The sequence below is a fragment of the Peromyscus leucopus genome, chromosome 8b, assembly GCF_004664715.2.
Source record: "Peromyscus leucopus breed LL Stock chromosome 8b, UCI_PerLeu_2.1, whole genome shotgun sequence".
Classification (NCBI taxonomy): Eukaryota; Metazoa; Chordata; class Mammalia; order Rodentia; family Cricetidae; genus Peromyscus; species Peromyscus leucopus.
Window position 1 is genome coordinate 6,315,875 of NC_051086.1, and position 24,831 is coordinate 6,340,705.

A 24,831-nucleotide genomic window follows, 5' to 3' on the forward strand; every position below is an offset into this window, starting at 1 on the left:
GATGTGAGGGCTCCAGTGTCATCCGGGGACTCACCCACTAGTGAGTTCATAGTTCAAAGGACTGTTGGGATTAAATGGAAACTCAGAGCTGGGGCTGAGCTCTTGAGGAAGTAAGTCGCTGGGGTGTGTCCTGGAAGGGAATCTTGTCTCTGGTCCCTTGTGTTCCTTCTATCTAATATATCTATATCTAATCTAATCTATTCTATCTATCCGTTCATCCATCCATCCACCCATCCATCTATCACACATCCATCTATCTATCTATCTATCTATCTATCTATCTATCTATCTTCTATCTATCTATCTATCTATCTATCTATCTATCCATCCATCCATCCATCCATCCATCCATCCATCCATCCATCCGATGACCATGAGGCAAGCACCTTCTGCCCTGCTTCCAACATTGAGATATTGTACTGCACCCTAGGGCTTAAGTGGCAGAACCAGCCAGACAAAGACCTCTGGAGCCCTGAACCAAAACCAGCCTTTCTTCCCTGAACTTGATTTTCTCTGGTACTTTGTCACAGCCAGGGAGAGCTGTCAGATGTAACCATAATGCCACTATCAAAACAAGATCAATCACATTATATGGTGCCACCAGCAACCCTGCAGAGCTTACTCCACTGACCTTTTTTTTTTCCAGAAGAAGAAATCTAATGTGACCCCACACTAAGGTCAGTCATTATGCCCCATGCGTCTCCTCTCCTTTGTGACAGTCCCCATGTTACTTGTCCTTTATAACTTCCCACTTGTGACACATGCTGGGCAGCTGTCACTCTACAGTGGCTTCCTCAGGATCAGATTGAAATGTCCATGGTGGATGAGATACTGAGATACTGAGGTGATGGCGTGCGGAGCGTTATCAGGACTTGGTGTCTCCCTCCCGATGGTGCTAATGTTCTTTGCTCGGCATGATGTCTGCCAGGTTCCTCCCTGTTAATGCTGCTTCCCCCCCCACTTTCTAACTGGTGTTTTCTGGGGGAGGTGCTTTGAAGCAACACCAATATCCCATTCCTCTCCTACTTCCGCCTTGTTCGTTTCTTCCTCTGAATCCACATGGATTCTTGACTTCCTGCTTCCCCAAGGCTGATCACTGACTGTCATTTTGAGTCTGGCATGGACTCACCTCTGGCCAGTAGGGGCCTCTTTACACCTTGTGTCTCTAACACACCACACACACACACACCCCAACTTGTCAGAGTCAGTTCTTCCTATCACATTAACTTTTCCTGGGAGACCCCAAATAGGACACTGACAACATACCAAATAAACAGCCCCTCTAGGCTGGGCTTGGTGAACCAGTAGATTTAATTGGGTTACTTACAGGACTGTGGGAGCATGGGTGAGAAATTACCTACACTTGCCTGTGGCTTCCCCTTTCCCAGCATCCCTTAATCACTTGTGCATCCTGAGGTGGGCCTCGGGTGACTGCTGCATGCCCCTGGAACTCCTCCCCTTGGAGCAGCTCAGGACCCACTGCCTGGGGAGCCCACCCTTCCCTCCATGATAGAACATGAATGGGATCAATGCATTGAGGATCCCCTCAGGACATCACAGCTGACGTGATTTCAAGACAGCCATGGCCACGTTCTACCCAGAGGACAGTGGTCCACAATACTGACCTAAGAAGGTGCCCCTGGCTTATCCTGCTTTCCCCACCCAGCTCAAAAACCAGCCGTTTCTGATTCCTTTGTATGAAGGGTTTTGGTTGTTGGCCATGACCTTGTGCCCTGTGGGCCCTGTCTGTGAAGAGCTAGGGAACGTTCATGTGTGTATGTGGAGGGTACGTATACATGTGTCCTTTTCCATGTGGCTGTGCATCCTGGGATGATGAGTTCGCACTCTTGCCTCCATTTCCAGTCAGCCGTCTGCGCTTTCACTTCCCTTCCCTAACGCTGCTCCCCCACCCCCGCATCAGTCTCCCTCCATCTCCCTCACTCCCCTTCTGGCCCAGAGTGGACGATGATGCCTCATCCTCCACCACTTCTCACTTGTGTTAAAGCAGCCTCTAGCTAACTACAAACCCCTGGTTTTGAAACAGTAGTTCGCCTATTTCCAAATCATGAGGCTGTCTTTGCCCATGGGGCCCTGCTGGTGACATGGTGTGGTGGTATTGTGTTCACCAAAATATTGTACACCCTAATAAACTTATCTGGGGTCATAGAACAGGACAGCCACTAGATACAGAGGCTAGAAAATGGTGGCACTCACACCTTTAATCCTAGCCTTCTGGAGGCATGGATCTCTGTGAGTTTAAGGCCACACTGGAAATCTCCAGGCATGGTGGGTGACTCGCGCCTTTAATCCCAAGAAGTGAGCCTTTAATCCCAGGGAGTGATGGTAGATATCGAAAGGTATATAAGGCATGAAGACCAGGAACTAGAAGCATTTGGCTGGTTAAGCTTTTAGGCTTCTAGCAGCAGTTCAGCTGAGATTCATTCTGGATAAGGACTCAGAGGCATCCAGGCTGAGGAAACAGGATCAGCTGAGGAATTGGCAAGGTGAGGTGGCTGTGGCTGGTTCTGTCTCTCTGATCATTCAGCGTTCACCCCAATACCTGGCCCTGGGTTTGTTTTTGTTAATAAGACTCTTTAAGATTCGTGCTACAACATGGCCAGGGATAGACTGGGTTGTAGCTCCCACAGGGCACTGCTGCCGTTTGTGCCTTCAGATCTGTGTACCTCCTCGCTTTTCATCCAGGGAAACGGAGGCCCAGCAATGGACAGGGATTTCCAAGACCACCTCCCTGCCTGCAGCTTGTCTGTCTGGCCATCTCAGGAGTCCCACAAGGCTTCCACTCTGCCCAGGTGGCCTTTTAAAGATAGGCTGCCCATGTCCTTCAGCTCTTCAGCCCACAGGGTCACATGCTGGGCTCCTGGGCCCTGTCTATTTGTAAATGCCTCTTTGTCTTGTATTGCGTTGTTCAACATTTGAGAATTGGGGCTTTCCATGTACAATTCCAAATTCGGGGTCCTCTCTTGACCAGTCAGAACGTCTGGCCATCCGAAGCCCACACCTCCACCTGGGTGCTCCCTGACTCACACTTTTGTACGTATATGAGTGGGAATGAAGGTCTGTGAGTTGCTTGTACACTGCTCACCACTGAGGGAGATGACCAGCCGAGGGAAGGAGCAGGGTCCTTGACAAACGCATGTCACTCGCACACCATCGGCAGGTTGAAAGATTGTATGGGACCCATTGTGAGTCAAAAACCACCTGCAATCAGCTGGGCTTTTCCCTCCCTATTCTGCCTCCCAATGTCCAGTCCTCTGACAACCCCACAACAACAGCACCCCACCGGGGAGGCCTTGGCCATGGCCTAACAGTGGGAACTCCTCATGGGACCTCTCTGCCTCTTCTCACTCCCACTCCACTGCTCCCCAAAATAAAACATAGCATCCCAGTAACCCCGCTTGTGTCCTGTTCTTGGTCTTTGCCATCCTCACGCCCTGGGAAGGCTTTCCCTCCCCAGTCTTCTCCTCTGTGCAGACATCACCTCCTGTAGAAAGCCTCACTGGGACCTAAGGACCCTTCTTCATGCCATGGTGTCTCTAGCTGACCCACCTGAACACTATGACAGTGGTTCTCAACCTTCTTAACGCGGTGACCCTTTCATACAGTCCCTCATATTGTGGTGATCCCCTAACCATAAAATAATTTCGTTGCTACTTCACAACTAATTTTGCTGTTGTTATGAATTGTAATGTAGATATCTGATATGCAGGATATCCGATATGCGACCCCCAGGTTGAGAACTGCTGCTCTATGAATTTTCTCGCCCACTTTTCTTTGTCTCTGATGGCAAGCTGTATGTTTACAGGCCAGCCTGATTGAGAGGGCTCAGTGTGTTGTAGTGACCTGATGGGTTAAGTGAGGGTTAATAAAAGGGCCAGCAAACCAAGCACCTGCGGAATGCCAGGCCTGGTTCTTAGAGCTTTATATGCATCTAATCACTGACCTTCCTATGTCTGCAAGGTAGGCACAGTCCAAATAAGTTAAGTGGCATGCCCAAGATACAGTGCTGGGGCGATGGTTGAACATGTTTTCACCTCTCGTAGACCTCTCCAGGTTGAAGGTGTGTCGCTGAGAAGTGAGATGGTTGAATTGTGTAAACCTCCTGGCCACTAGGTCACGCCAGCCCCAACAGCTGAGCCCAGAGCAGACAGCAGAGAAAGTGGCAGCCTTTAGCCTGGCATCCCACAGGAGTTTTTCTCCCTTGAGGCCTTAGCAGACGGGTGGCTCGGGTGTAATTAGCAGAGTTGGGCACCAGCCTTGACTCAGGCAAGTGTTTAGCGGGTGTGTTTGGTTTCCCAATCACCAAAGAGGAGCGGCATTGTGCACCAGCCTCACCTGCGCCTTCTAGCTTGAGGGTGTGTGGATGGAGGGACCTGTTGACAGAGCAGTTAAGAGGAGCCTGGCTGCCTGCTGGGCATGGCCAAGGGAAGGGAAGCCAAGTGCGTGCAAACCCCGTGGGGACAGACGTTGCAGCAGATCCCTCACAGAGGGGTTTTCTCACTCCTCAGTTGCCTTCCAGGGTTTAGCAGGGGTAGACCTGTGTTTATAGATTAGGAAACTGAGACCCCGAGAAGTAAAGTCACACGGCAGGAAAGCACTTATCAAGAATTAAGCCGGAGAAATCCAACCAGAGTCCTAACCCTTAATCGACCAAGGTCCAGAGAGTGAGAGTTAAATCGGAGTCCACTGGAGTCCAAGGCTCCACGTTCCCCCATCATATCCCAGGGCTTCCCCAGTGCTGGGAAGGTGCTGGGGAAAGAAGAGCCTTGGGAGGACAGCTGGAGCTGGAGCCAGCCGTGCCTCCAGCTGACCCAGCCCCGTCCTGTAGGCAGGAGCTGGCAGGGGAGATGGGGACAGTGGACCAGGACGGGACGGTGGAGGTAGGAAAAGGGAGAAGGAATCATGAAAATGAGGCGCAGAACAAGAAGGCAGTGTGTGGCATAACTCAGGAGACACAGAGACTCCTGTGGTCCCCGGGACCCAGATGTTTGGTTCAGTGTACAGTCACTGTGCCAGTACTTACTACCCGTCAGGCCATGCTAGGGGACGAGACCTAACGAGGACTAAGTTACATTCTGAGAGAGGCAAGACCCACCGAGAAATGTGCACAAGTATAACATATGAGTGGGTCAAATCGTGGGTGATGAGCTTGGGTTGTGTCCAGGAGATCTGATGATGGGATGCAGCAGAGGGATATGTAGGTGTGCTGGCTTGCTGACGAGATATGTCAGCTTGACCCAAACTGTAGTCATCTGAGAGGAGGGGACCTCAATTGAGAAAATGCCCCCATAAGACTGGGCTATGGGCAAACCCGTAGAGCATTTTCTTAATTAGTGATTGTCGGGGAGGGCCCAGCTCATTGTGTGTGGTGCCATCCCTGAGCTGCTGATCCTGGGTTCTGTAAGAAAGCAGGCTGAGCAAGTCATGAGGAGCAAGCCAGTGAGCAGCACCCCTCCATGGCTTTTGCATCAGCTCCTGCCTCCAAATTCCTGCCCTGTTTGAGTTCTTGTCCTGACTTCCTTTGATGGTGAACAGGAATGTGAAAGTGTAAGCAGAGTAAACCCCTTCCTCCCTGACTTGCTTTTTGGTCCCATGGTGTTTCATCACAGCATTAGAAACCCTAACTAAGACAGTAGGACTCTCACAAGGCCTCTCAGAGGAGGTTGGAAGGGACTCTTTGGTAAGAGCTGTGGTTGCTGAACCCGGTGGCATCCCCAGCCTCTGCCTCTAGGCCTGCACTCTCTACCTGTCTAATTCCTCTGTTTCTTCTCTCCAGGTTTGACATCTACAGGAAGGTACCCAAGGACCTCACGCAGCCGACGTATACCGGTGCCATTAGTGAGTAACTGCCCGTCCCACCATTGCCCCAGCCCTCTACCTGCTCCCCAGAAAGCCATCCTTCTGCTCTGTGCAGAACTCTGGAAGAAAGAAGGAAAGTCAGGTGGGAGAGAAGACGTGCCTAGCAGCCCACAGGCCTTTCGTCTCTTCCTCCACAGCATCTCTATCCTTGCTATATGACCCCACAAGGTAGAACCATTGGCTGTGTCTGGAAGGATGCAGAAAAATACCAGTGCAGGTTCAGGATCCCCGATCTCAAAATCCAAAGATTTTTCTCCTCTTTCCGTCTTACAGGGTTAGGGATTGACACTGTACCACTAAGCTCTGTCTCCTAGATCCCAAAACTATGTGCCTAAATCCCGAACTCTGAGCCCTGACATGCACTGTAAGTGGGAAGTCCACCCCTAACCCTGTGTGATAGGTGGTACTGAAGATGTGCGGCTACCTCCAGGCTGTATAGAGAAATACACTTGAAACATGAATCGCCTGTTCAGACTTGGTCCCCGTTCTCAAAATACCAGCTATCCTAAAGTCTAAATACAGGGCCAATGCGACGGTTCAGCAGGTGAAGAATGCATGTGCCGGGCAAGCCTCGTGGCCTGAGTTAGAGCCCCAGAACCCATGGTGGAAGGAGAGACACACACGATCACCATCATCAAACAATAGCAGCAGTAAATTAAATAGAAATTAAAAAAGTAAGAGCTGAAGGAAAAAAATCCAAGCAAGCAGATCAGAGGTGGGAGGGAGGCTTGCTTTTACCTTCCTGCCTTTGAAATTAGTTGAATTGTTAATGATTTTAGTCACTAAAAGAATTCACAAACCCACTGACTTGGTTCAATCAAAGGAACCAGGGCATCTCAGACAGATGGCCATTTGCAGCCCCAGGCAGGGAAGGTATAACCTGAGCCTCGCAGTGTGTCAGCAGCACAGGGGACCCAAAGACCACAACTGGAGCATAAGACAAATAATGACTGTTGGTTTGGAACCCGAGGAATTAGATAGAGGACAGGCCTTTGAGCCTGTTGTAAAGGAATCGAGGAGAGGAGACAAACTCCCTCAGGAATTCTGGAAACCCCTGTGAATACTCCTCTCCTCTCCTCCTCAAGTGTGGGTTGGATGTAGCAACTCGCCGCCAGAGAGAAGAGAATAGACATGTAAAATAGTAACGTTCCTGTAGAGAAGCCTGGAGGTGACGGCTCAGCCATTGAGGGAGTTTGGCATCACCATGATGGGTCACATATGGATGCCTGAGGGACGGGCACGGGCACCTTGCCACTGAGGGGTCTTCCCCATTAAGCTACAACCCTGCTGCATGTGACCAAGCATCCCAGCCCCAGACTAGAGGTCTTCTGCCACATACCTAAGCAATACCCTGCCAGAGGGTCAAGGCATGAGAAGCTGAGGGAAGAGGGAAGGGCCCACAGATTATGGAAGGACTCAGGAGGAGTAAATGCATGGTAGGATCCAGGATCTGTTCCTGGAGCAGAAACAGCATTCCTGGGAAATCCAGTGAAACCTGAGTAAAAGCTGTGGCGGAACTACGAACATGGCAACAGCGTGAATTCCTCCATGCTGACGACAAAGTCAGTGCTGTAGTTTCGTTAGGTGTGAACAGGGGTGTCCAGGAGAAGCTATGTGGGCACTGTCCTGCCTTTGTGTCCATTACTGTTCCACAACAGAAAACGTCCCCCAAAAAATAGTACTCAGAACAAACCAAAGTCACCGTTGAGTAAGTGGGAACACTTTGGCCTCATGTCTCCGATGCCCAGAAAGGGGAAGTGACTCATTCAAAATGTCACTGTTTACAGAAGAGACAGTCAAGAGTGGGTCTTGAGTGACCAGCCTCCCCAAATGCTTGGTATAGGACAGAGAATCTCATGACAGAGGGCAGGTGATTAGCCTGGAGTCCACTCTCAGGTAGATTGGTGGCCTTGGCGATCCCCACAACTCCAGCTAGCTCTGTTGGCCCTCCCTCTGGCTGGGTTTCTTAAAGCAGCGTGTATCTTCTCCAGTAGTGGAAAAGAGAGTGCTACCTGGGTGCCCACAGGCCTTCCTGTCAGGTAGAGCCGGCTTCATCCTCCCGTTTAGCATCTGTGTGTCCGTGGGCAAGTGGGTGGGGCACGTGAGCCCTCACTCCGTGCGTGAGCGACTCCTGGTAGCCCACAACTAACACCGAGTATGGGGCCCAAGAAGCCAAGTAGCTCGGTGCTTCCTTCCCCCGACTGGGAAAAAGACTTAGACTGTGAGAAACGGGGCTCCTGCCCCCTCCCTGCCACCCCACAGCAGCCCAGCCTCCCTGGAGATTTCTCCAGGCTTGCCTTATCCCACCTGTTGTGCAGTCAGGTGTGTGCCCTCTTAAAAGCCCAGCATGCACTTCACCACCGTCCTGCACACTGGGGCCAGCTCTGCTACACGCCCCCTCTCCCCGTCTCGCTTGCTGACTGCTGGAAACCCCTTTCCCACCTCCATCGACAGCTCTGCCTTCTCTCCAGCCACCTTCAATGTCACTGGGGGCAGCCAGCCTGATTCCAGCCCACTGTCATACAGATGTCCTTGCATGTCTTCGAATCTTCTGTGGCCATTACTGTGAGGTGGCTCTCAGGAGGAAGGAGCACCGAGCCAAGGGGGGCGTACATTTTCAACTGTTTAGAAAGTTCTGCCTGGCAACCCTCAGGAACATGGTCTGCTGAGCCTTTCATCCAACGAGGAGAAGGTCTGAGACGTGGGAAGCCAGCCCTTAGCTACCATTTAGTGCACAAATATTTATTAAGCTGGACCTAGGGCCAGGCCCCGCGCCAAGTGCCGGGACAGTGCTGATGAATGGCTTCGGTCTTCGTCCTTGAGGCTCCTACCGCCGAGCCAGGCGGGCCAACTCAGGCATGCGCCGTTGCATACGCTGTGGGACGACTGCTATTAATAGCTGAAGGAGACGGCGAAATTCTGGGGCTTGAACGTCAGCCTTTGGATTTTGCCTCCCCCCCCCCCTTACCCGGCTATGTGACCTTGGACGGACTCCTTGACTTTCTCGCAGACTTTAAGGTCTCAGGTCTTGCCCCCTTCAACTTGGCAGCACCCGGCTTTACTACCAGCAAGCATCTGGAGTTACATTCCAACTGCCCAGGGCCTGAGTCAGTTTTAGAAGTCTGGAGTCAGAGAGCCTCCAACCAAGCCTTGCCCAAACATGGCTTGAAAGCCCTCATCCAGCCTTTGAGATCTGGAGGCCTTGGTTGGAATACTTGCTACCTGCCTTCCTGGTTTCTCACGGTGCCTGTTCTGATTCTCACTGTGTTAGACCCTGAGGATACAGTGGCACCAAGACCTTACCTCTGGTTCCCCAGTCTGAAACAGGTATCAGGTGGACTTCATAGGAAAGGACCTGTGGGACAGGGCCCTTGGGCCCAGCTGAGCTATCCTGTCTACCTGCTTTGGGACAAGTCTTGAGTAAGTGCACAGGTCTCAGAGAAAGGCCTCCCTCCCCAACCTCTCCTTCCTCCCACCACAATGTGGGCAGTTAGGATTTGGAGGTGTGTCTGCAGGGAAGGCAGCTAGAAGACCACCCTAAAGTCAGCAGAACTTCAGAAAACCTCCAGTGTCATAGACTGCAGCACCCAGTGGCGCTGGTGTGGACAAAATGAGGCCAAGATGTGGGTTCTGAGTGGCACTGGGCAGAAAGGCACAAGGGTCCAGCTGCAGGATGCTTTGCCTGCTGGCAGATTCGTCCCCAAGAGGCAGTAACCACCACTGTAGGGCAGAGACACCAGAAGCCAGGACCTGGGTTGGTGGCTGAGCCACTCCAGGAGGTTTATTCCACAGCTGGAAAGGATATTTGAGCTTATCTCCATGCCATAAACAGGACAAAACAAGGCCACTGTCTGAGCTGGGACCGTTTACAGGTTGCTGAGTGCGTGAGGCATGGCAGAAAGGGGGTGTCTGTCATATTGCTCTTGGTTAGATGGACAGGGGCTCCACGTGTGTATATATATGTGGGTATATACTTTTTGTTTGGTTTGTGAGAGAGTGTCCTGGCTAGCCTGGAGCTTGCTGTGTAGTCTAGGCTAGCCTTGAAATTTGGACAGTCCTTCTCACCTGAGTTGTGCTCCTGAATGCTGGGCTTATAGATGTGGGCTACCAGGCCTACCAACATATGCTTATTTGTGTGTGTGTGTGTGTGTGTGTGTGTACTATATAATATGTATAATATATGTAATTTATTAATATGTGATGTTGGTGTATATTAATATTTTCATGTGCTTATGTACCCAGTTGAAACTGTTCCTTGCTTATAATATGCACATAGTCTCTATTTTGTCCCAAAGTGAAGCCTTTAAATGCCATGTCTAAATAGCTTCTTCAAAGTAGAACAGAGGTTATGAATATTCCATCCCCCATCTCTGTGGCTACAGACTCATCAGGCAGTTTGGGGATGTTCCTTCTGTCACTTGCAGCCCAGGTTCTCAAGAGTCTTTCTTAGTGCCTTGACCATAGAGGAATGGGGGGGGGGTGTCCCAGTCCCTTCTCGTTCAGTCTGCATTTTTACACCAGAGCCCCCATCAGGCTGGTGCCATGGTGTCCTAGTGGGTGGTCTGTTAATGCATCACCATGGGTATGTAGTAAGTGCTCAATAAATGCTTGTCCTTCCTGAAGACAGATAGGAAGCTAGGTAGATAGCAGACAGACTGATGGACATGGATGGAGATGCTTCTGTACTGTTGTGTACAGGCTTGTGTCCCAGCAGTCCTTTGTAAGTTCAAAATATCATAAATAGAAAGGGTCAGTTCCAGTCTGTGGCACAATTCAGCTCAGCCTGGCAGCTTCTTTGGTGTGCTAGCTGTCCCTCTGGTGACTTCAGGTTGACCAGGAGCCATGACCCACTGCCACTGGCCAACATCGGGACAGGGCCGTGCATATCACTAACCTAGGAAGCAAGCCCAAACCGCCATATGGCTTCTGCTGAGTGATTCTGCTCTCATCCTGTTGTGATGTTGAAAAATCCCAGAGGGACAGACCAGTGGTAGGTTGTGCCTTAGTCTTTGGTTCACTGATGTGAGAGAGAGAGAGAGCTCTGGTCTCAGGCCCAGTGTGGGCCATGGGCCATGTATTTCACGGCCGGAAATCTAGATGGCCACTTGGTATCCCAGCTGTTCATTGTGGACTCGGGATTGTAATGTGCATAGCGCTCAAGCCAGACAGAGCACCTTGTTATGCACCAGCGAGCAGCCCTCTTCCAGGCCAACCTCTGCATCAAAGGGATCTTGAGGAGTCGAGCAGGGCCTGTTGCCTGTGTGAAGAAGTCCACCCTGACCACAGGTCAGGCCAATGGAGACTCTCTGAGGAATCACACTGAGGCCATGAGTAAGAAGGGGGGACACACTGAGGCCGTGAGTAAGAAGGGGCTCTATCAGTCCCTGGGAAGTCACCTCACCCGGTGTGTGTGCTGAGGCCTCTAAGCAGCTTTCCTCCGGGGTGAGAGAAGGGCAGGGAGAGCTGGCCTCCTGTCTGGAGCATCCTGCACCCCTAACGCTGACTCTGTGTTTCCCACAGTCTCCGTCTGCTGCTGCCTCTTCATCCTCTTCCTCTTCCTGTCAGAACTCACCGGATTCATCGCGACAGAAGTGTAAGTCATTTTTCCCTGGGGCAGCTGGCCTTCTAGGGTCGAGATGAGGGAGAGGGAGGAGTTTGGGGAAGAGACAGAAGCCTTGCGACTGGCTTGCTTCTAGTTCCACATATGTCACATCATAAAAAGGCTTTGAACTGAGTAAAATTGAGTCTCACTGTGTCAGAGCCCTGCGCCTTCCTTTGGGCCTGGGATTCCCAGGTCCACGGACTGAGAAGTCACACACACACACACACACACACACACACCCCACTCATCATCAGTGGCCCCAAGTTTGGCCAGTGAGTTGTCCGTGAGTCCTTTGATGTTAGCTGGAAGTGCTCACGGGCCCCTCAGCTTCCTCACAGAGGGTGAGGTGCCCCTCTGGTTTCTCAGGCCCACGCTCAGGAGGAGTCAGCATGGGTTTCCTGGCAGCCGACACCACAATCGTCCATCCCTGACTCCAGGATTAGCTGTCCCCCACAGCCTGGTAACCCTCCTGCCTTGGGCCCTGGCCTCGGGCTTCAAAGCCTCTTTGTCTCTGTGTTTACAGTTTGTGGAATTGTCATGGGGCTGGGCTCTGGCACCCCCTTCTCCTGCTCAGCCTTGGAATTTTCTTCTTGTACTCATGGAATGTCTTGGTTTCCTTTGCTTTCTTCTCGTCTACAAGACAATGGGAAGCCAAAAGCAGGCGTCATGGCTTCGGCTGGCTGCTGCTGTCTTTGCCACCAAAGGCTCCCATTTTATGAGAGAAACTGAGGCTATGAGATGTAGAGGTACTTGCCCACAGTGGCAAAGTGAGATGGCTTCCCAGCCCTGAGAAGCTGGCCCCGCCTCCTCTTAGCTCCCATCTAGATGTAGCTTCCCACCTGCCACTTGTGTGGGAACATCTGCCCCCCTGTTACTCTGACCCTGTTTTTAACCTGGGGAGCTTCTTGGATCTGTGGAGAGAATACCAGATAAGGCATTAGGAGACACAGGACCAGGATACTGCTTTGCCGTGTGACCCTGGAAAAGTTTCTGAACCTCTCTGAGTCAAATGTGTAAGAGTAGATCAAATTCAGATTTCCCTTCCAGCTCTGTAAAAGCTTTGTGTGTTTTCCATGACAGGGTCATATAGAGGTCAGAGGAGGGGTTTGTTTCGCACAGTCCCTGACAGGTGACTGTGACCATGGGAAGCATCTTCTTTGTGTGTATTTGGGTTACTGTGTGTCCCAGGGATTACTCTGTCATGAGCTAGAGGTGAGAGCATGGGGGAGAATGAGACCCTGAAACACACGGACAGTGTGCCAGGCAGGCATCTGCTAGCCTCTGCAGGCTCTGCTCTCCTCTGGGGTGGAGGCCACACTACAGGCTGAGTAGGTAGGTAACAGCTATGCACCTGTGACAGCAGCCAGGTGCAGGTGCGCAGGCAGGTGGCTCTGGTGTTATGTACAGCTGGGCACCTGTGACAGCAGCCAGGTGCAGGTGCGCAGGCAGGTGGCTTCAGTGTTATGTACAGCTGGGCACCTGTGACAGCAGCCAGGTGCAGGTGCGCAGGCGGGTGGCTTCGGTATTGTGGACAGCGGTTCACCTGTGACACAGCAGCCAGGTGCAGGTGTGCAGGCAGGTGGCTTCGGTGTTGTGGACAGCAGCAGCAGCAAGTTCTAAGGCCCTGAGGCAGGAATAGCTTGGGGTCTGTGACGAATGGAGAGGCTGGCATGGCTGCAGCCAAGTCTGCAAGCAGGGGCACAGAGGCCAGGGTAGGCTGAGCCACAGCCCTGTAATTACTTAGTTAACAGCATTTCCACTTCCATTGTGGGCTCCTAAAGCTGCTCTCTTCCTACGGTCATCCATGCCTGCTGGCTGTGGACCAAGCTGACCAACTAGACTGTAGGTGTTCCCCCAGTGTCCTTGGAAGTTTGTTTCTGGGACCCTCACCACAGAAGCCTAACATTCCACCCCTTCTGCACAGTTTGCATAAAATCTCCATGTCATTTGCATAAAAACCACTCATAATCTTCTTGGGTATATCTTTTTCTTTAAAGATTTGTTTTTATTTTACATGTATGAGCATTTGTCTGCATGTCTGTCTGTGCACTGTGTGCACGCACGGTGCCCTTGGAGGCCAGAAGAAAGCACCAGGTCTCTTAGAACGGGGGTTCCAGAGGCTTGTGAGCCACTATGAGATGCTGGGAACCGAATCTGAGTCCTCTGCCAGAGCAGCCAGTGCTCTTAACAGCTGAGCCATCTCTCCAGCCCCTGGCTTTTGTTCTTGTTTTGTTTTGTTTTCTTTCTGAGATGGGGGTCTTACAAGGTCTTACTATGTAGCCCAGGCTGTCCTTCTGAGTTCTGGGATCGCTGTTGTATGTACCGTGCCCAGTCCTCATGCCTGCTTTCAACTGTCTTCATGTTACTTGAGTATGTAATACAATAGAAATGCTGTAAACCATTGCTAAACCATTGTGAGTTGCAGGAGGTGCTCTGAGGAAACAGTGGTTTGGGGTAGAGCTAGTGAGGGGTGTGGTGGAGGTGGGACAGGTGGATGGATGGACCTGGTGTTTTCTGAAGACTGAGCAGTATGACCAAGGCCTACAGACATTGCCATCAGTCAGACCCTGTCTCTTGGTGCGTTTGTGTACCTTGTAACACTTGAGGAAGTGTTAGTCAGCTCAGCCTAGGGAGGGCGTGCCTGTGGCGCTGAGGTATAGCCACATACAAGTGACTTTTGATGTGAGTGCTTGGGCCTGTGAAAGCTGTGTAGCAGGCCGGGCCGCTCAAACAAGCCCTGACAGTGGACTTTGCCTACTGTTTACCTAGGGCAGGGCTGTCAGTGGCAGAGCACAGTGTGTTCCCCATGCCATCCGCTCCCCTGCTCAGGGACTTCCTCTTCCTGCCTCCTGGATGCTGTGGTCCCAGGAGGAAGGAAGAGGGCTGAGAAGGCTTGAACCTGGCCCACTGACTGCTCCCTGCTCTGAGTGGGAACTTAGAGTCCCTCCCTCCCCGTCCTTCCTCACTGTACCCACGTGTCAGGGGTCCAGGCAGGCCTAAGACTTCACACAGCAGCCTAGAAATGGTTGTGTTGCCCACATTGGGTTTCTTTCTTTATAGAAGCAGCCTGGCCCAGGAAGTTTTCCCCAGGTTGGGGAAAAACTAAAGGTGGATTCATCCTCTTTGGGGGAGGCCACTGGTCCTGTCTGATGGCTTTGTGACCACAGTGGGTCAGCGGATCCCTCTTGCCATGAGAATGTATATAACTCAAGGAAATGAGGTCACCACTGCCTAGGTCAACACTGCAGCCCTGGCCGGTGACTATCGGTGGTGTGAAGTGCTCATTCTGGCCCCACTGAGTGAGAGGGAGGCAGGTTTATGTGGGTGCTTGGCTTCCAACCTGGGCTTTGGCCAGGCTGTTGACCATAGTGAAAAAAAGGTGCCCCATGAGATATTCAGAAGTTTAGTGTATCCAGGGGTATACCCACCCCTCAGAAAGTGGCTGTGGAATGTTCCAGTCCTCGACTGCCAAGTTCCTACAGACTTTAATAGTTATTCACCTATTAGGGTTTATGACAGTAAAATGTACCTCAGACCCTCCACTAGTTTGTTTTAATATAATATAATATACCTTATGGTGCTTTCTAGGTATTGTAAGTGGCCAAATGCTAGGCTCATATGCCCAAGTTAACATCTTACAATGATTGCCTCAAAATTTGTCACAAGACCCCTCGAAGTTTCGGGGGGAAACTGAGGCGCCAAAAGGCTAAAAACCCATAAGATTAGTAAAAGGGGAGGGGAAGGGAAGCAGAGCCTAAGCCTTGTGGACATCCACAGCCCAGGCACCCCATCCCATCATCCCACCCATCTCTATAGGGCATGTTTTAGAGCCTCAGCTACATGAAAACCATGGCGCTTTGATCAAAATTATTGACAGTTAGGGCCAGATGCTTCAGTGGGCAGAAGCACGTGTCTATGCAAACCTCACAATCCGAGTTGGGTCCCTGGAACCAATCCACTCAACAAACTTGTCCCCTTACCTCCACGTGTGTACCCCCCCCACACACACACATACATCATACAAAATAATGATAACAAAATAAATTTAAAACCTATTGACTGGAAGACTCAAGGCTCCCCTGTAGACTTAGGTAGCAAGCTGGAAGAGGCCACTCAGGAAGTAGGAGCTTAGAGGTTACCTTGAGCTGAGTCCTAACGTGTCTCTATATACTGGGCCAAAATTGGGGAGACTAGGTGCTTAGCCAAGGGAAGAGTAGTGGGCTCTCTCCTGCCCAGCACCCCTGAACTGAACCTCGACTGTGGCCAGGACTGGTGGAACTAGGATGTCACATTGTAGAGCACCCAAGCCTCATCCTTAGCAACGGGAGGCTGGAAGGCTTCTGGGTACAGAGCAACAGATTCATGGTTCAGAAAGTTCACCCCTGAAAGGTGGGTTTGGGGAAGAGAAAACCTGAGCAACAGATCCCGGCAAGGAGTAGGATGATTGCCAGGGGGAGGAGCGGGGGGCTGCTGGGCAGCTGGCTGTGGAGGGCATCCATCTGGTAGGCGGTCGTTGGCTTTCACGACAGAAATCAGGATTTAAAAGCCAGGGTGCCGAGGCTTCCTGGTCAACCTACCCCACTTCCCCTCCCGCTCTCACCCTACCTCTTCCTGTGGCCTCCCCGCTGCATGGAAGTTTCCATTCGATCAGATTGTTAAGCATGGAGGCCAGCAACCTTGGGCAGGAATCCGAACTATTCAAGTGCTCTTCTAAAAGCAAATAAAATTGTTTTCCCTAGCTGTCATCGGACCCACGCCTCAGCCCAGAATCTCAAGGCCTTCGCCTGCATTCCACCTACATCCCCCCGCCAATACCTCCCAACCCTTTCATCCTCTCTCCCTACAAGGCCAGTTCTCACCCACCTCCTCCCTGCGCACTCAGGCCATGCAGTGCTGCGCTAGCTGGCGTCCCCCACCTGGAATGTGCCCCCACTTCTCCACCAGCAGACACCCTTCCACTTCCTGGGACTCCTGTGCACCCCCCAAGTGTGTATTCATGCCACAGAGCTCACTCGGGAGTCCTCATTCTGGGGGGGCGGAGGTTCAGACACTATTGCTTACTCCAGTGTGACAGGAGGGGGTCATGGAGGGAGGCTTGTAGCGCAGAAAGCCTTTGGACCTAAGGGCCTCCATATCCCATAGGCCCTGAGGCCCTAGGGTGGCCCACCTGAGGGTTGTCAGAAAAGCAGTCACACCTGCATCATCCTCTCCCGACAGTGTAACACAGTGGAAACCGCAGGACACTGAGTCCCTTGGTAGCAGCTTCCTCTGCCTCCTGCAGGCTGTGTGATCTCAGCCAGTCATTTGTGCTCCTCACTAAAGACACAGTAATCCTGTCCAGCACTGGCTTGCCGTGTTACAGGAGATGCCGCATGCAAAAGTTCAGAGTTGTCGCCAGCATGGCCTGGGGCTCAGCTGGGGCTTCTCCCGGGCATCCCCCCATTTTGTGGGGCAGCATACACTAGGCAAGGCTGTGCTGTACCTCTTGCATGCATCATGCACTTGACTTTCACCACACACTTTGCAGTGGAGACAGTTAGTGTCCCTGTTATTTCAGCTCATTAAATGTTGGTATTAATGATAAAGATAATGGCTAGAGACTGAGCATCCAGTCTGTAGTAAGGACGATGCTCAACGCTCCTCTTGTTCTCATTGGCCACCTTAGCAGAATCACTGAGGGCTACTGGGAGCGTAGAGAGGGTGGTATTCTCATGTGCCCTGTGCACCTCCTCCATCCACTCTAGATCCCCCTCCAAATGACTAATGTTACCCCACAGTGCGTGCTCTACACATAGTTGTGGCACCATATTATTTAAGGAACAAAGAAAGAAGTCGCATGTGTCCCACACAGACTCAGTTTCTGTTTCTGAGAAAAAAAGTGTTTTGGTTTTTTTGTTTTGTTTTGTTTTGTTTTTGTTGTTTTTTTGTTTTTGTTTTTTTGTTTTGTTTGGTTTGGTTTTTTGGTTTTTTTTTTTTTTTTTTTTTTTTTTATCTTCAACTAGTTGAACCCAAAGTAGAAACCCTTAGAAATGGAGGGTCAACTGTTGTGAAAGCCCCATTGTATTTCTAGGGAAACTGAGGCTGTTGAAGACAAAGCCTGTTGTCCAAGGTCAGTTAGCCAGGAGGTAAACCCTGGCAGCTTGGGTACTCCTTGGCATTGTATTCTCTCTGCCAAGCAGAGCCTGTGGTCAGCCCTGGAGAGAAAATGAGACACGTGCCTGCTCTCTATCTGTCATCTGTCTGTCTATCTATCCTATCTATCTATCCTATCTATCTATCTATCTATCTATCTATCTATCTATCTATCTATCTATCTATCTATATATCTATCTACTATCTATCTATCATCTATCAATCATCTATCATCTATCTATCTCTAACTCTACCTCCACCTCTCTCTCTCTCTCTCCTGGCCTGGGCAGCCTGAAGCTTTAGCGTTTCCTCCTGTAGCCCTGAGAGCTGTTGGGAATTCTTGTCCATCTCCTTTCTCCTCCTTTCCCTTCTCCCACCTCCTGCCCTCACTGGTTTCTTGTTACTGAAGTGTGTGTGACTTGCAGCAGATGCACAAGTCCAAAAGCTGGGGTCAGTGAATCCCACCTTCATAGCCATCATCTTAGTTGAGCCATGACAGATTTCTGCTATCTAGAAGGTTCCTTCACACACACACACACACACACACACACACACACACACACACACACACGACCATTCTTCAGCCTTCTATTGTCATCCATTAATTTCCTTCTTTTAAACTTCACCTGGGACTTCTCCAATTATTCCGGTGAGGAAACTGAGCCTCGGAGAGGTGAAGCGCCTTGTCCCAGGTACCTCAGCTTCCAAGTGACAGAGGTCAGAGGATAGCCCACAGGCCTTCTCATGTCCTGAGCTGGTTATGGGGTGTCGGGCCAGTAGGAGTCCCTAAACCATAGTGTACCCACAGAATGTTTCTTTTCTTTGAGGTGAGCTAATTGGTGGCAGCCTGTCGGCCTTTAAATCCGCTCAGTCCCAGCAGCGGAGCCAGTCAGCCTTGGCAGCCCTGCACGGGTGGCTGTGGGTGAGGCGGCACCCGGGGTGGCAGGAAACTAGCCGGCCTGGAACATTTGCCTTGGACACAGAAGGCAGGCTTGCTGACCTCATCAGTGGGCGGTGCAGGTGACTGAACCATATACATCTTACAGCCAGGGGGAACAGCCAGTGCTGGCCTTACGTAACCACCAGCCCAGATTGCCGCAGGCCATGCATTTATCCTGCCTTCAGGCACCTCAGCCCCTCTGTGCCCTGTGGCCCTTCAGCCCTGGCAGCTGACCGCTCCAGGTCTTCTGGCTAGAAGACAGGGATCCGTGTCTGGGAGAAGCCTCCCCAGGGGCAATGAGCTCACCTGAGCCACACCTGGGATTTGCCTCACTCTGCTGAGGTCATCCTCCCAGGATTGCCAGGGAATGACCTCACCCCATAATCCCTCAGCAATGCACAGAGGTCTAGGTCTCACCAGCTGGGAAAGGTGAGCGCTCATGGAGAAGTCTCCCTGGGAAGGGAAGCCCTCGCCCTTGGGCGCTGTTCAGTTAACCACACAGCAATTTCCTTACTAGACTGATAGTCCTTTGAAATTACGGCCTTGGTAGAAGCAGATGCTGAAGAGTCGGGAAGAAAATTCTGGCTGAAATGGATCCTCTGACTGAACCTCACGTGGCCTGTTCGCTCGCTGCCCACTGATTCTGTACAATACTTGTCAGTACTCTGAGTACTGCCTGGATAAGCCTCTGAGTCCCTCCCCACATCCCGTGCCCCGTCCCCGACCCTAGATACTGAGGAAGAGGAAGCTAGGTAGCCCTGGGAAGCTTGGGGCTTGGACATGAGGCAGACCTCAGCTGGGATTCCAGCCCAGTCATTCTGCTGTGTGCTCTTGGGATGGAACACGCCTCCTCTGAACCCTGGTTTCCTGGCTTTAAAATGGGAACGAGGACTTTGCATAGGAGCAGATAGGACGGCCTGAATGCATGTGTTTGACTTCTTTGACTGGGGTACCCCTCTCCCCTGACGGGGGGACTCCTCTCCCCTGACTGGGGGACCCCTCGGTGTTCAGTGTCTGTGGCTGTGTCCCTGAGCCACAGTTCTTGTTGATTAAGCACTGACTGTTTCACATTTGATGAAGTCTCAATAAAAACAAAATTCATTTGCTGGGCCTGATCTGTTCTTTCCCAACATGACAGCTGGCCATTCACAGGGCTCTCTGGGAGTCCTCTTCTAGTACAACCTGACCCAAGGGATCAAACATGGGTTATTTCAAATGTTTGTTTTATGGCTTTTTAAAAAAATAATTTTTATCATTGTAAAGTGTGTGTGTGTGTGTGTGTGTGTGTGTGTGTCTTGCGTGTGTGTGTGTCTTGCGTGTGTGTGCATATGGGTATGTGTACGTGAGTGCAGGTGCTTGTAGAGGCCAGAAGAGGGCAGTAGTTCCCCTCGAGCTGCAGTTGCAGGCATTGTAAGCTGCCTAACACGGTTGCTGAAAACCAAACTTGGGTCTCTGGAGTTGTAAGTGCTGTTAACCACAGAGCCACCTCTTCAGACCTATTTTATTTTATTTTTAATTGACAAAATGGGTACAAAGTGACATTTTGATAAACTGCCAAATTATCAATTCATCTAGTCAGTATATCTATCACCTTAAACATTTATGCTTTTTGTGAGAGAACATTTAAAAATCTTCTCTTGCCAAGAGGTGGTGGTGTATACCTTTAATCCCAACACTAGAGGGGCAGAGGCAGGTAGATTTCTGAGTTCGAGACCAGACTGGTCTATAGAGCTTCCAGGGCAGCCAGGGCTACGCAGAGAAACTGTCTCAGATAACAACAACAACAACAACAACAACAAAATGCAATGTGTTGTTACTGTCGTCACCATGCCTGTGCAGTAGAACAGCAAGACTTCCGTCACCTGTAACTTCCTGTCTATTGACCAGCATCCCTGGTCCCCATCCATGAGTGTTCAGCATAGCCTAGCCCGCTTTCTCTGGCACTGCTCAGTTGAGCGGCCTTTGAGGCAGACCTAGAGATGTGGTCCCCCTCCCCATGGGGAATTGTCTGGGCAGCTAACCTCTAAACTCAGCCTGTCTCCCTCCTCACTGCTTCTGCTACATGCTCACAGACCCCTGGCTTAGTGAGGGGTCCAGCATCCCCGTGTGTGTCCAGCATGCCCTGCCTGGTTTCTGGACCACTGTGACCACCTACTATCTGGTCTCCTTGGTACATGGTGGCTCCTCCAGGCCTCAAGCCTGCTGAGGCATAAGCTTGACCGTGTAGCTGTGCTCAGGATCAAGTCAGCTGCCTGAGCTGTGTCGCAGTACCACACCGGGCTCTCACACCGCATCTGCCGTGACCCTCTTTCAGTCCCTCTATCCACCTAGTTCCTCTCTACTTGAGGCCTGGCTCATGCTGTGGTGAGGGGGCCTCCCTCCCCCTGCTGAGACCATGCCTTTTCATCATCTTAGAGACCTGCAGGCTTCTCTGTGGCACTTAGCTGGGAGGTGAGGAGGTCTGGTTCTGCCTGCGATGGACACAGAGACCGTTTCTGGAACCTGAAAGGCAGTAGATGTTCCCCAAACTGTTGAATAAATGTGTGTTGCTACTGTCCCTATCAGCGAGGTGGTGTGGCTGTTGGGGGGCCACCTGCCCTGTAACTCTGGCAATGGAATAATGATCTCATTGCTCACCCCTGAAGTCTGTGGTCGTGCTACCCTACATGCCACAGCGAACATGACAGATGTGGTCACATGAAGGATCTTGAGACGGGGACAACTAGGGTAGCCAGCCGGGTCAGACAAAACCACAGGGGTCCTGTGTGAGGTGCGAGAAGAGGGAAGTGCTGTGCAAGTGTGTGGTGAGCCCTGGTTAAACCGTTAGCGTTGTGACACTTGATTACAGTAGCCCTTGGAATCCAGTACAGCTGTCTGGTCCTGTGGGAGACCCGGACCTCACCCCTGGAACTTTATGGGGAGTGGGGGCTCCCAAAGAGCAGGCAGTGGGTACTGTGTACCTGTTGGTGCCAGGCCCTGAGCCATAGCAAGACTCTGTTTCTCACCTTACGGTTCAGCCGTCTCTTTAGAAATGAGCAGTGCTATTCCCATTCAACAGATGGGTTTATAGAGGAGATTGTAGAAAGGGCTGGAGCCAGGATCTGAACTCAGATCTGAACAGATGTCCTTCTTCCCGAGTAATTGTTCTCCTTCCTGATAAAGCTGTGTTGGAGGGTGGATTTGAACCTGGAGCCCTACCTCCTGGGACCTGGACTTGTGCATGCTGTTGTACCCACAATGGGTATCTGGGTCATTGAGCACTGACTACCAAGTGAGGTGGCTCCTGGCTGTCCATCCCCTCTGGGCAGTGGGCAGGATCAATGTTCTGTCTTAGTCCCGGCTTCTGTACTTGTCTGTCCCTCAGGGTGAATGAGCTCTACGTCGATGACCCAGACAAGGACAGTGGAGGCAAAATTGACGTCAGTCTCAACATCAGTTTACCCAATTTGCACTGTGAATGTGAGTATTCCAAAAAGCCTTCTTCTGTTTCAGCCAGCCCACCCTGTGGGTGATCTGTGTGCAGACATGGTGAGCCATCTGGGATGAGCTAAATGCATGCCACCAGCTGCAGATCACACGTGGCCCATGACAGCCCCCACCTATTTTTTTTTTAGATGAATGTAGTTAAGCATGTACCTGGAGGTTTTCTGGAATCAAAGACGCCTCATATACCTCTCTAGAGGGACTACATTGGTGCAGGTGGTACAGGGCGGTGGAGTCTCTCTGGTGTATTAAGCCTAAGATCCTTGAGCAGGCGGCTTATGGAGAGGAGGAAGCCATAAGGGAGAGAGGGATGGGGCCAGAGAAGGCAAGAGGATGAGCCCAGATGTATGTGCAGCTGAGGTGTGGCCTAAGGCTGACATCCCACTTGCTCTGGAGTGTGGCAGCATCATAAAGTTGCCTCATCTGTCAGCAGTGGGCCAGGGCTGTTATTATCACTGTTGGTGTCTGATGGCCACAGGATGGTTCCTCTGGGAGTTACATGACCTCTTGAGCAGTTAAGGTGAGATGTCAGTTGACCCCGAGCCCCGCTCTGCACAGCCCACAGCTGCAGAAGCCGGTGGGACACTCTCAGTGAGGGTTCCCTGGCGTTTTCCTTTTTAACTGCAGATCTCTTCTGTTTGCTGTTTTAATTAAGTCAGAATTACTTCTGTAAGACAAAACACAATGAAGGTCTGATTTGGAGGTGGTTACTAGACGAACCTTGGCTATGGTCATCTCAGTTTCCCCTTTAGCTCCAGAGGTTCCCATGAGATGGTACCCAGCCGTACTGGTGCTGGGTTATTTCTCTGAGATGACGGTTCTAGCCATCCCTCAGCCCCACCAGGTCCATAGCCTGATGTAGCCTGCTCATCCTTCTCCCAGCCCTCCCTTCCGATCACAGGACACGGCTCAGGAGCACAGCCCGTAAGGACAGAACACTGGGTGGGCCCAGACAGAGACAGGGAGACATTCAGCTCTGTTCCTGCTTTGGGTGAGAGTGACATCACAGCTTTGAGCCCACATCGGGCCCAGGGCCAGGGAACCTGTTGAAATAGGTCACTTTTATTTATTTTTATGTTTTCATTTTTTTCTCTCTCCTCTTCTTAGGAAAATAACTTATCTGGCAGCCTCTCCTTCAGGGGCTGGCTGTATCTGTGAAACAAGGAAATTCTTAGTCAGGCCAGAGGACTAGAGCAGCAGAGCAAGGGCTGGAGGGATGTGGATCTAGGCTCAGTCCCAGAGCCAGGCAGGGCGACTTCGGACAGGACAGGAGTCCTTGGCTGCTGGCTGTGCCAGTTTTGTGCTCTGCTCCCCTTGGGACCTGCCAGCTCTGCCAGGCTGTGACTTGAACCCGCCAGAGCCAAGCACAATGGTCTTTCTTTCAAAGACCTTCAGGGCAGAGTGTATCTCAGTGGTTTTCCCAGCGTGCTCAAGACCCTGGTTTCCTTTTCAAGACCACTCAACACACACACACACACACACACACACACACACACACACACACACACACACAAACACACATCTATCTTTGTGTGTCTGGAAAGCCCAGAGACACGGAGGAAATCACCCATAATTCCACCCCCCATGACAGGGTCTATGGACATTCTGACATCATTCTGTCCCATTGGTCTCCCTCCTGTACATTTCTGAACATGGCTGAGGTCATACAACGGGTGTCATCTCATATCCTGCTTTCAAAAAAAAAAAAATAGTCTGGGGCGGAGGAGGTAGAGCACTTGCCTGGCATGCCAAGGCCCCGGGTTCCATTCCTAGCACGGCAAATGTCATCAATGACACTACTGTTCATTACACAGTGAATGCAGGAGTTATTCTTCAAGGTACGGAGCCGTAGCTCAGTGGGAGAGTGCTTCTTCGCCTAAGTTAGAGTTCTGGCACAGAGGGAAATATAGCTGTTTTTATAACCACGAAAGTGCCCCTTCCGTGTTCCTCTTTGTTGCCCCCGGTATGGCATTGTCCCCAAAGCAGCCTGTGATGACAGAGGAGGCTTCTTTTCCCTCTTGGTGTGTGTGTGTCTATAAACATTGTCGCTCTGAGTCTGCAGCCTCTCACCCATAGATTCAGCAGCCACAGGACGAAAGCATTCAGAGAAAAAAGTACATCTGACCTAAAAATACACAGACCTTTTCCTCATTGTTATTTCCTAAACAGTATGGCCCAGGAAGTCACTGTGTTACCATTTTGTTAGTGTAAGATGTCAGAGACCACCAACATCTGAAGAGAATAGGGCATAGGACCGGATGTTGCACCTTCCGGTCTGATTAGCTGACGCATTGTCGTATGGTGTGTCGAGAGCATGGGATGTGCAGATCTGTTCTCCTCAAGCAAAAGAAGTAAACGAGAGAGGGCGAAGGGCAGTGACCTCACCGTCCCCTCCAGGAGTGCAGCCTAGTAACAGTAAGGACGTCCCGCTGAGCCCTGCTCTCAGAGGTTTGCCACCTTCTGGAAGCACCAGAGGCGCCATCACGCGGGCCTTTGAGAGCGACTGCAGTCCAAAGGATGGCAGCTACTTACATGGCATTTGCCTTGTCCTGGGCTGTGAGAGTAACCCAGAGGATGCCAGGTCCGGAATGAAAATACCCCTCCATTTTACAGGGGGAGCTTAAGCATCCCAAGACTTCAGTACCTGAGGATGCGTGCATACCGGGATATGTATCCTGTTTGCTTTCTGTTTCTTCTCTAGATGTTGTAGAACTTTTGTGAAGCCCCGCCCCCCGCCACCACACACACACACACACACACACACACACACACACACACACACATCCAGCTTTTCTTA

General features: G+C 51.3%; 1 protein-coding gene across 1 annotated transcript in view; it reads left to right on the forward strand.

Annotated features, from left to right (window-relative positions):
- Ergic1 (endoplasmic reticulum-golgi intermediate compartment 1) overlaps positions 1 to 24,831 on the forward strand; it is a 103,101-nt gene that overhangs the window by 48,424 nt on the left and 29,846 nt on the right. The window contains exons 2-4 of the mRNA XM_028893367.2: positions 5,795 to 5,856; positions 11,398 to 11,470; positions 21,916 to 22,010. Of these exons, the coding sequence (XP_028749200.1) occupies positions 5,795 to 5,856; positions 11,398 to 11,470; positions 21,916 to 22,010 (230 nt within the window). The remainder of the gene's footprint in view (positions 1 to 5,794; positions 5,857 to 11,397; positions 11,471 to 21,915; positions 22,011 to 24,831) is intronic.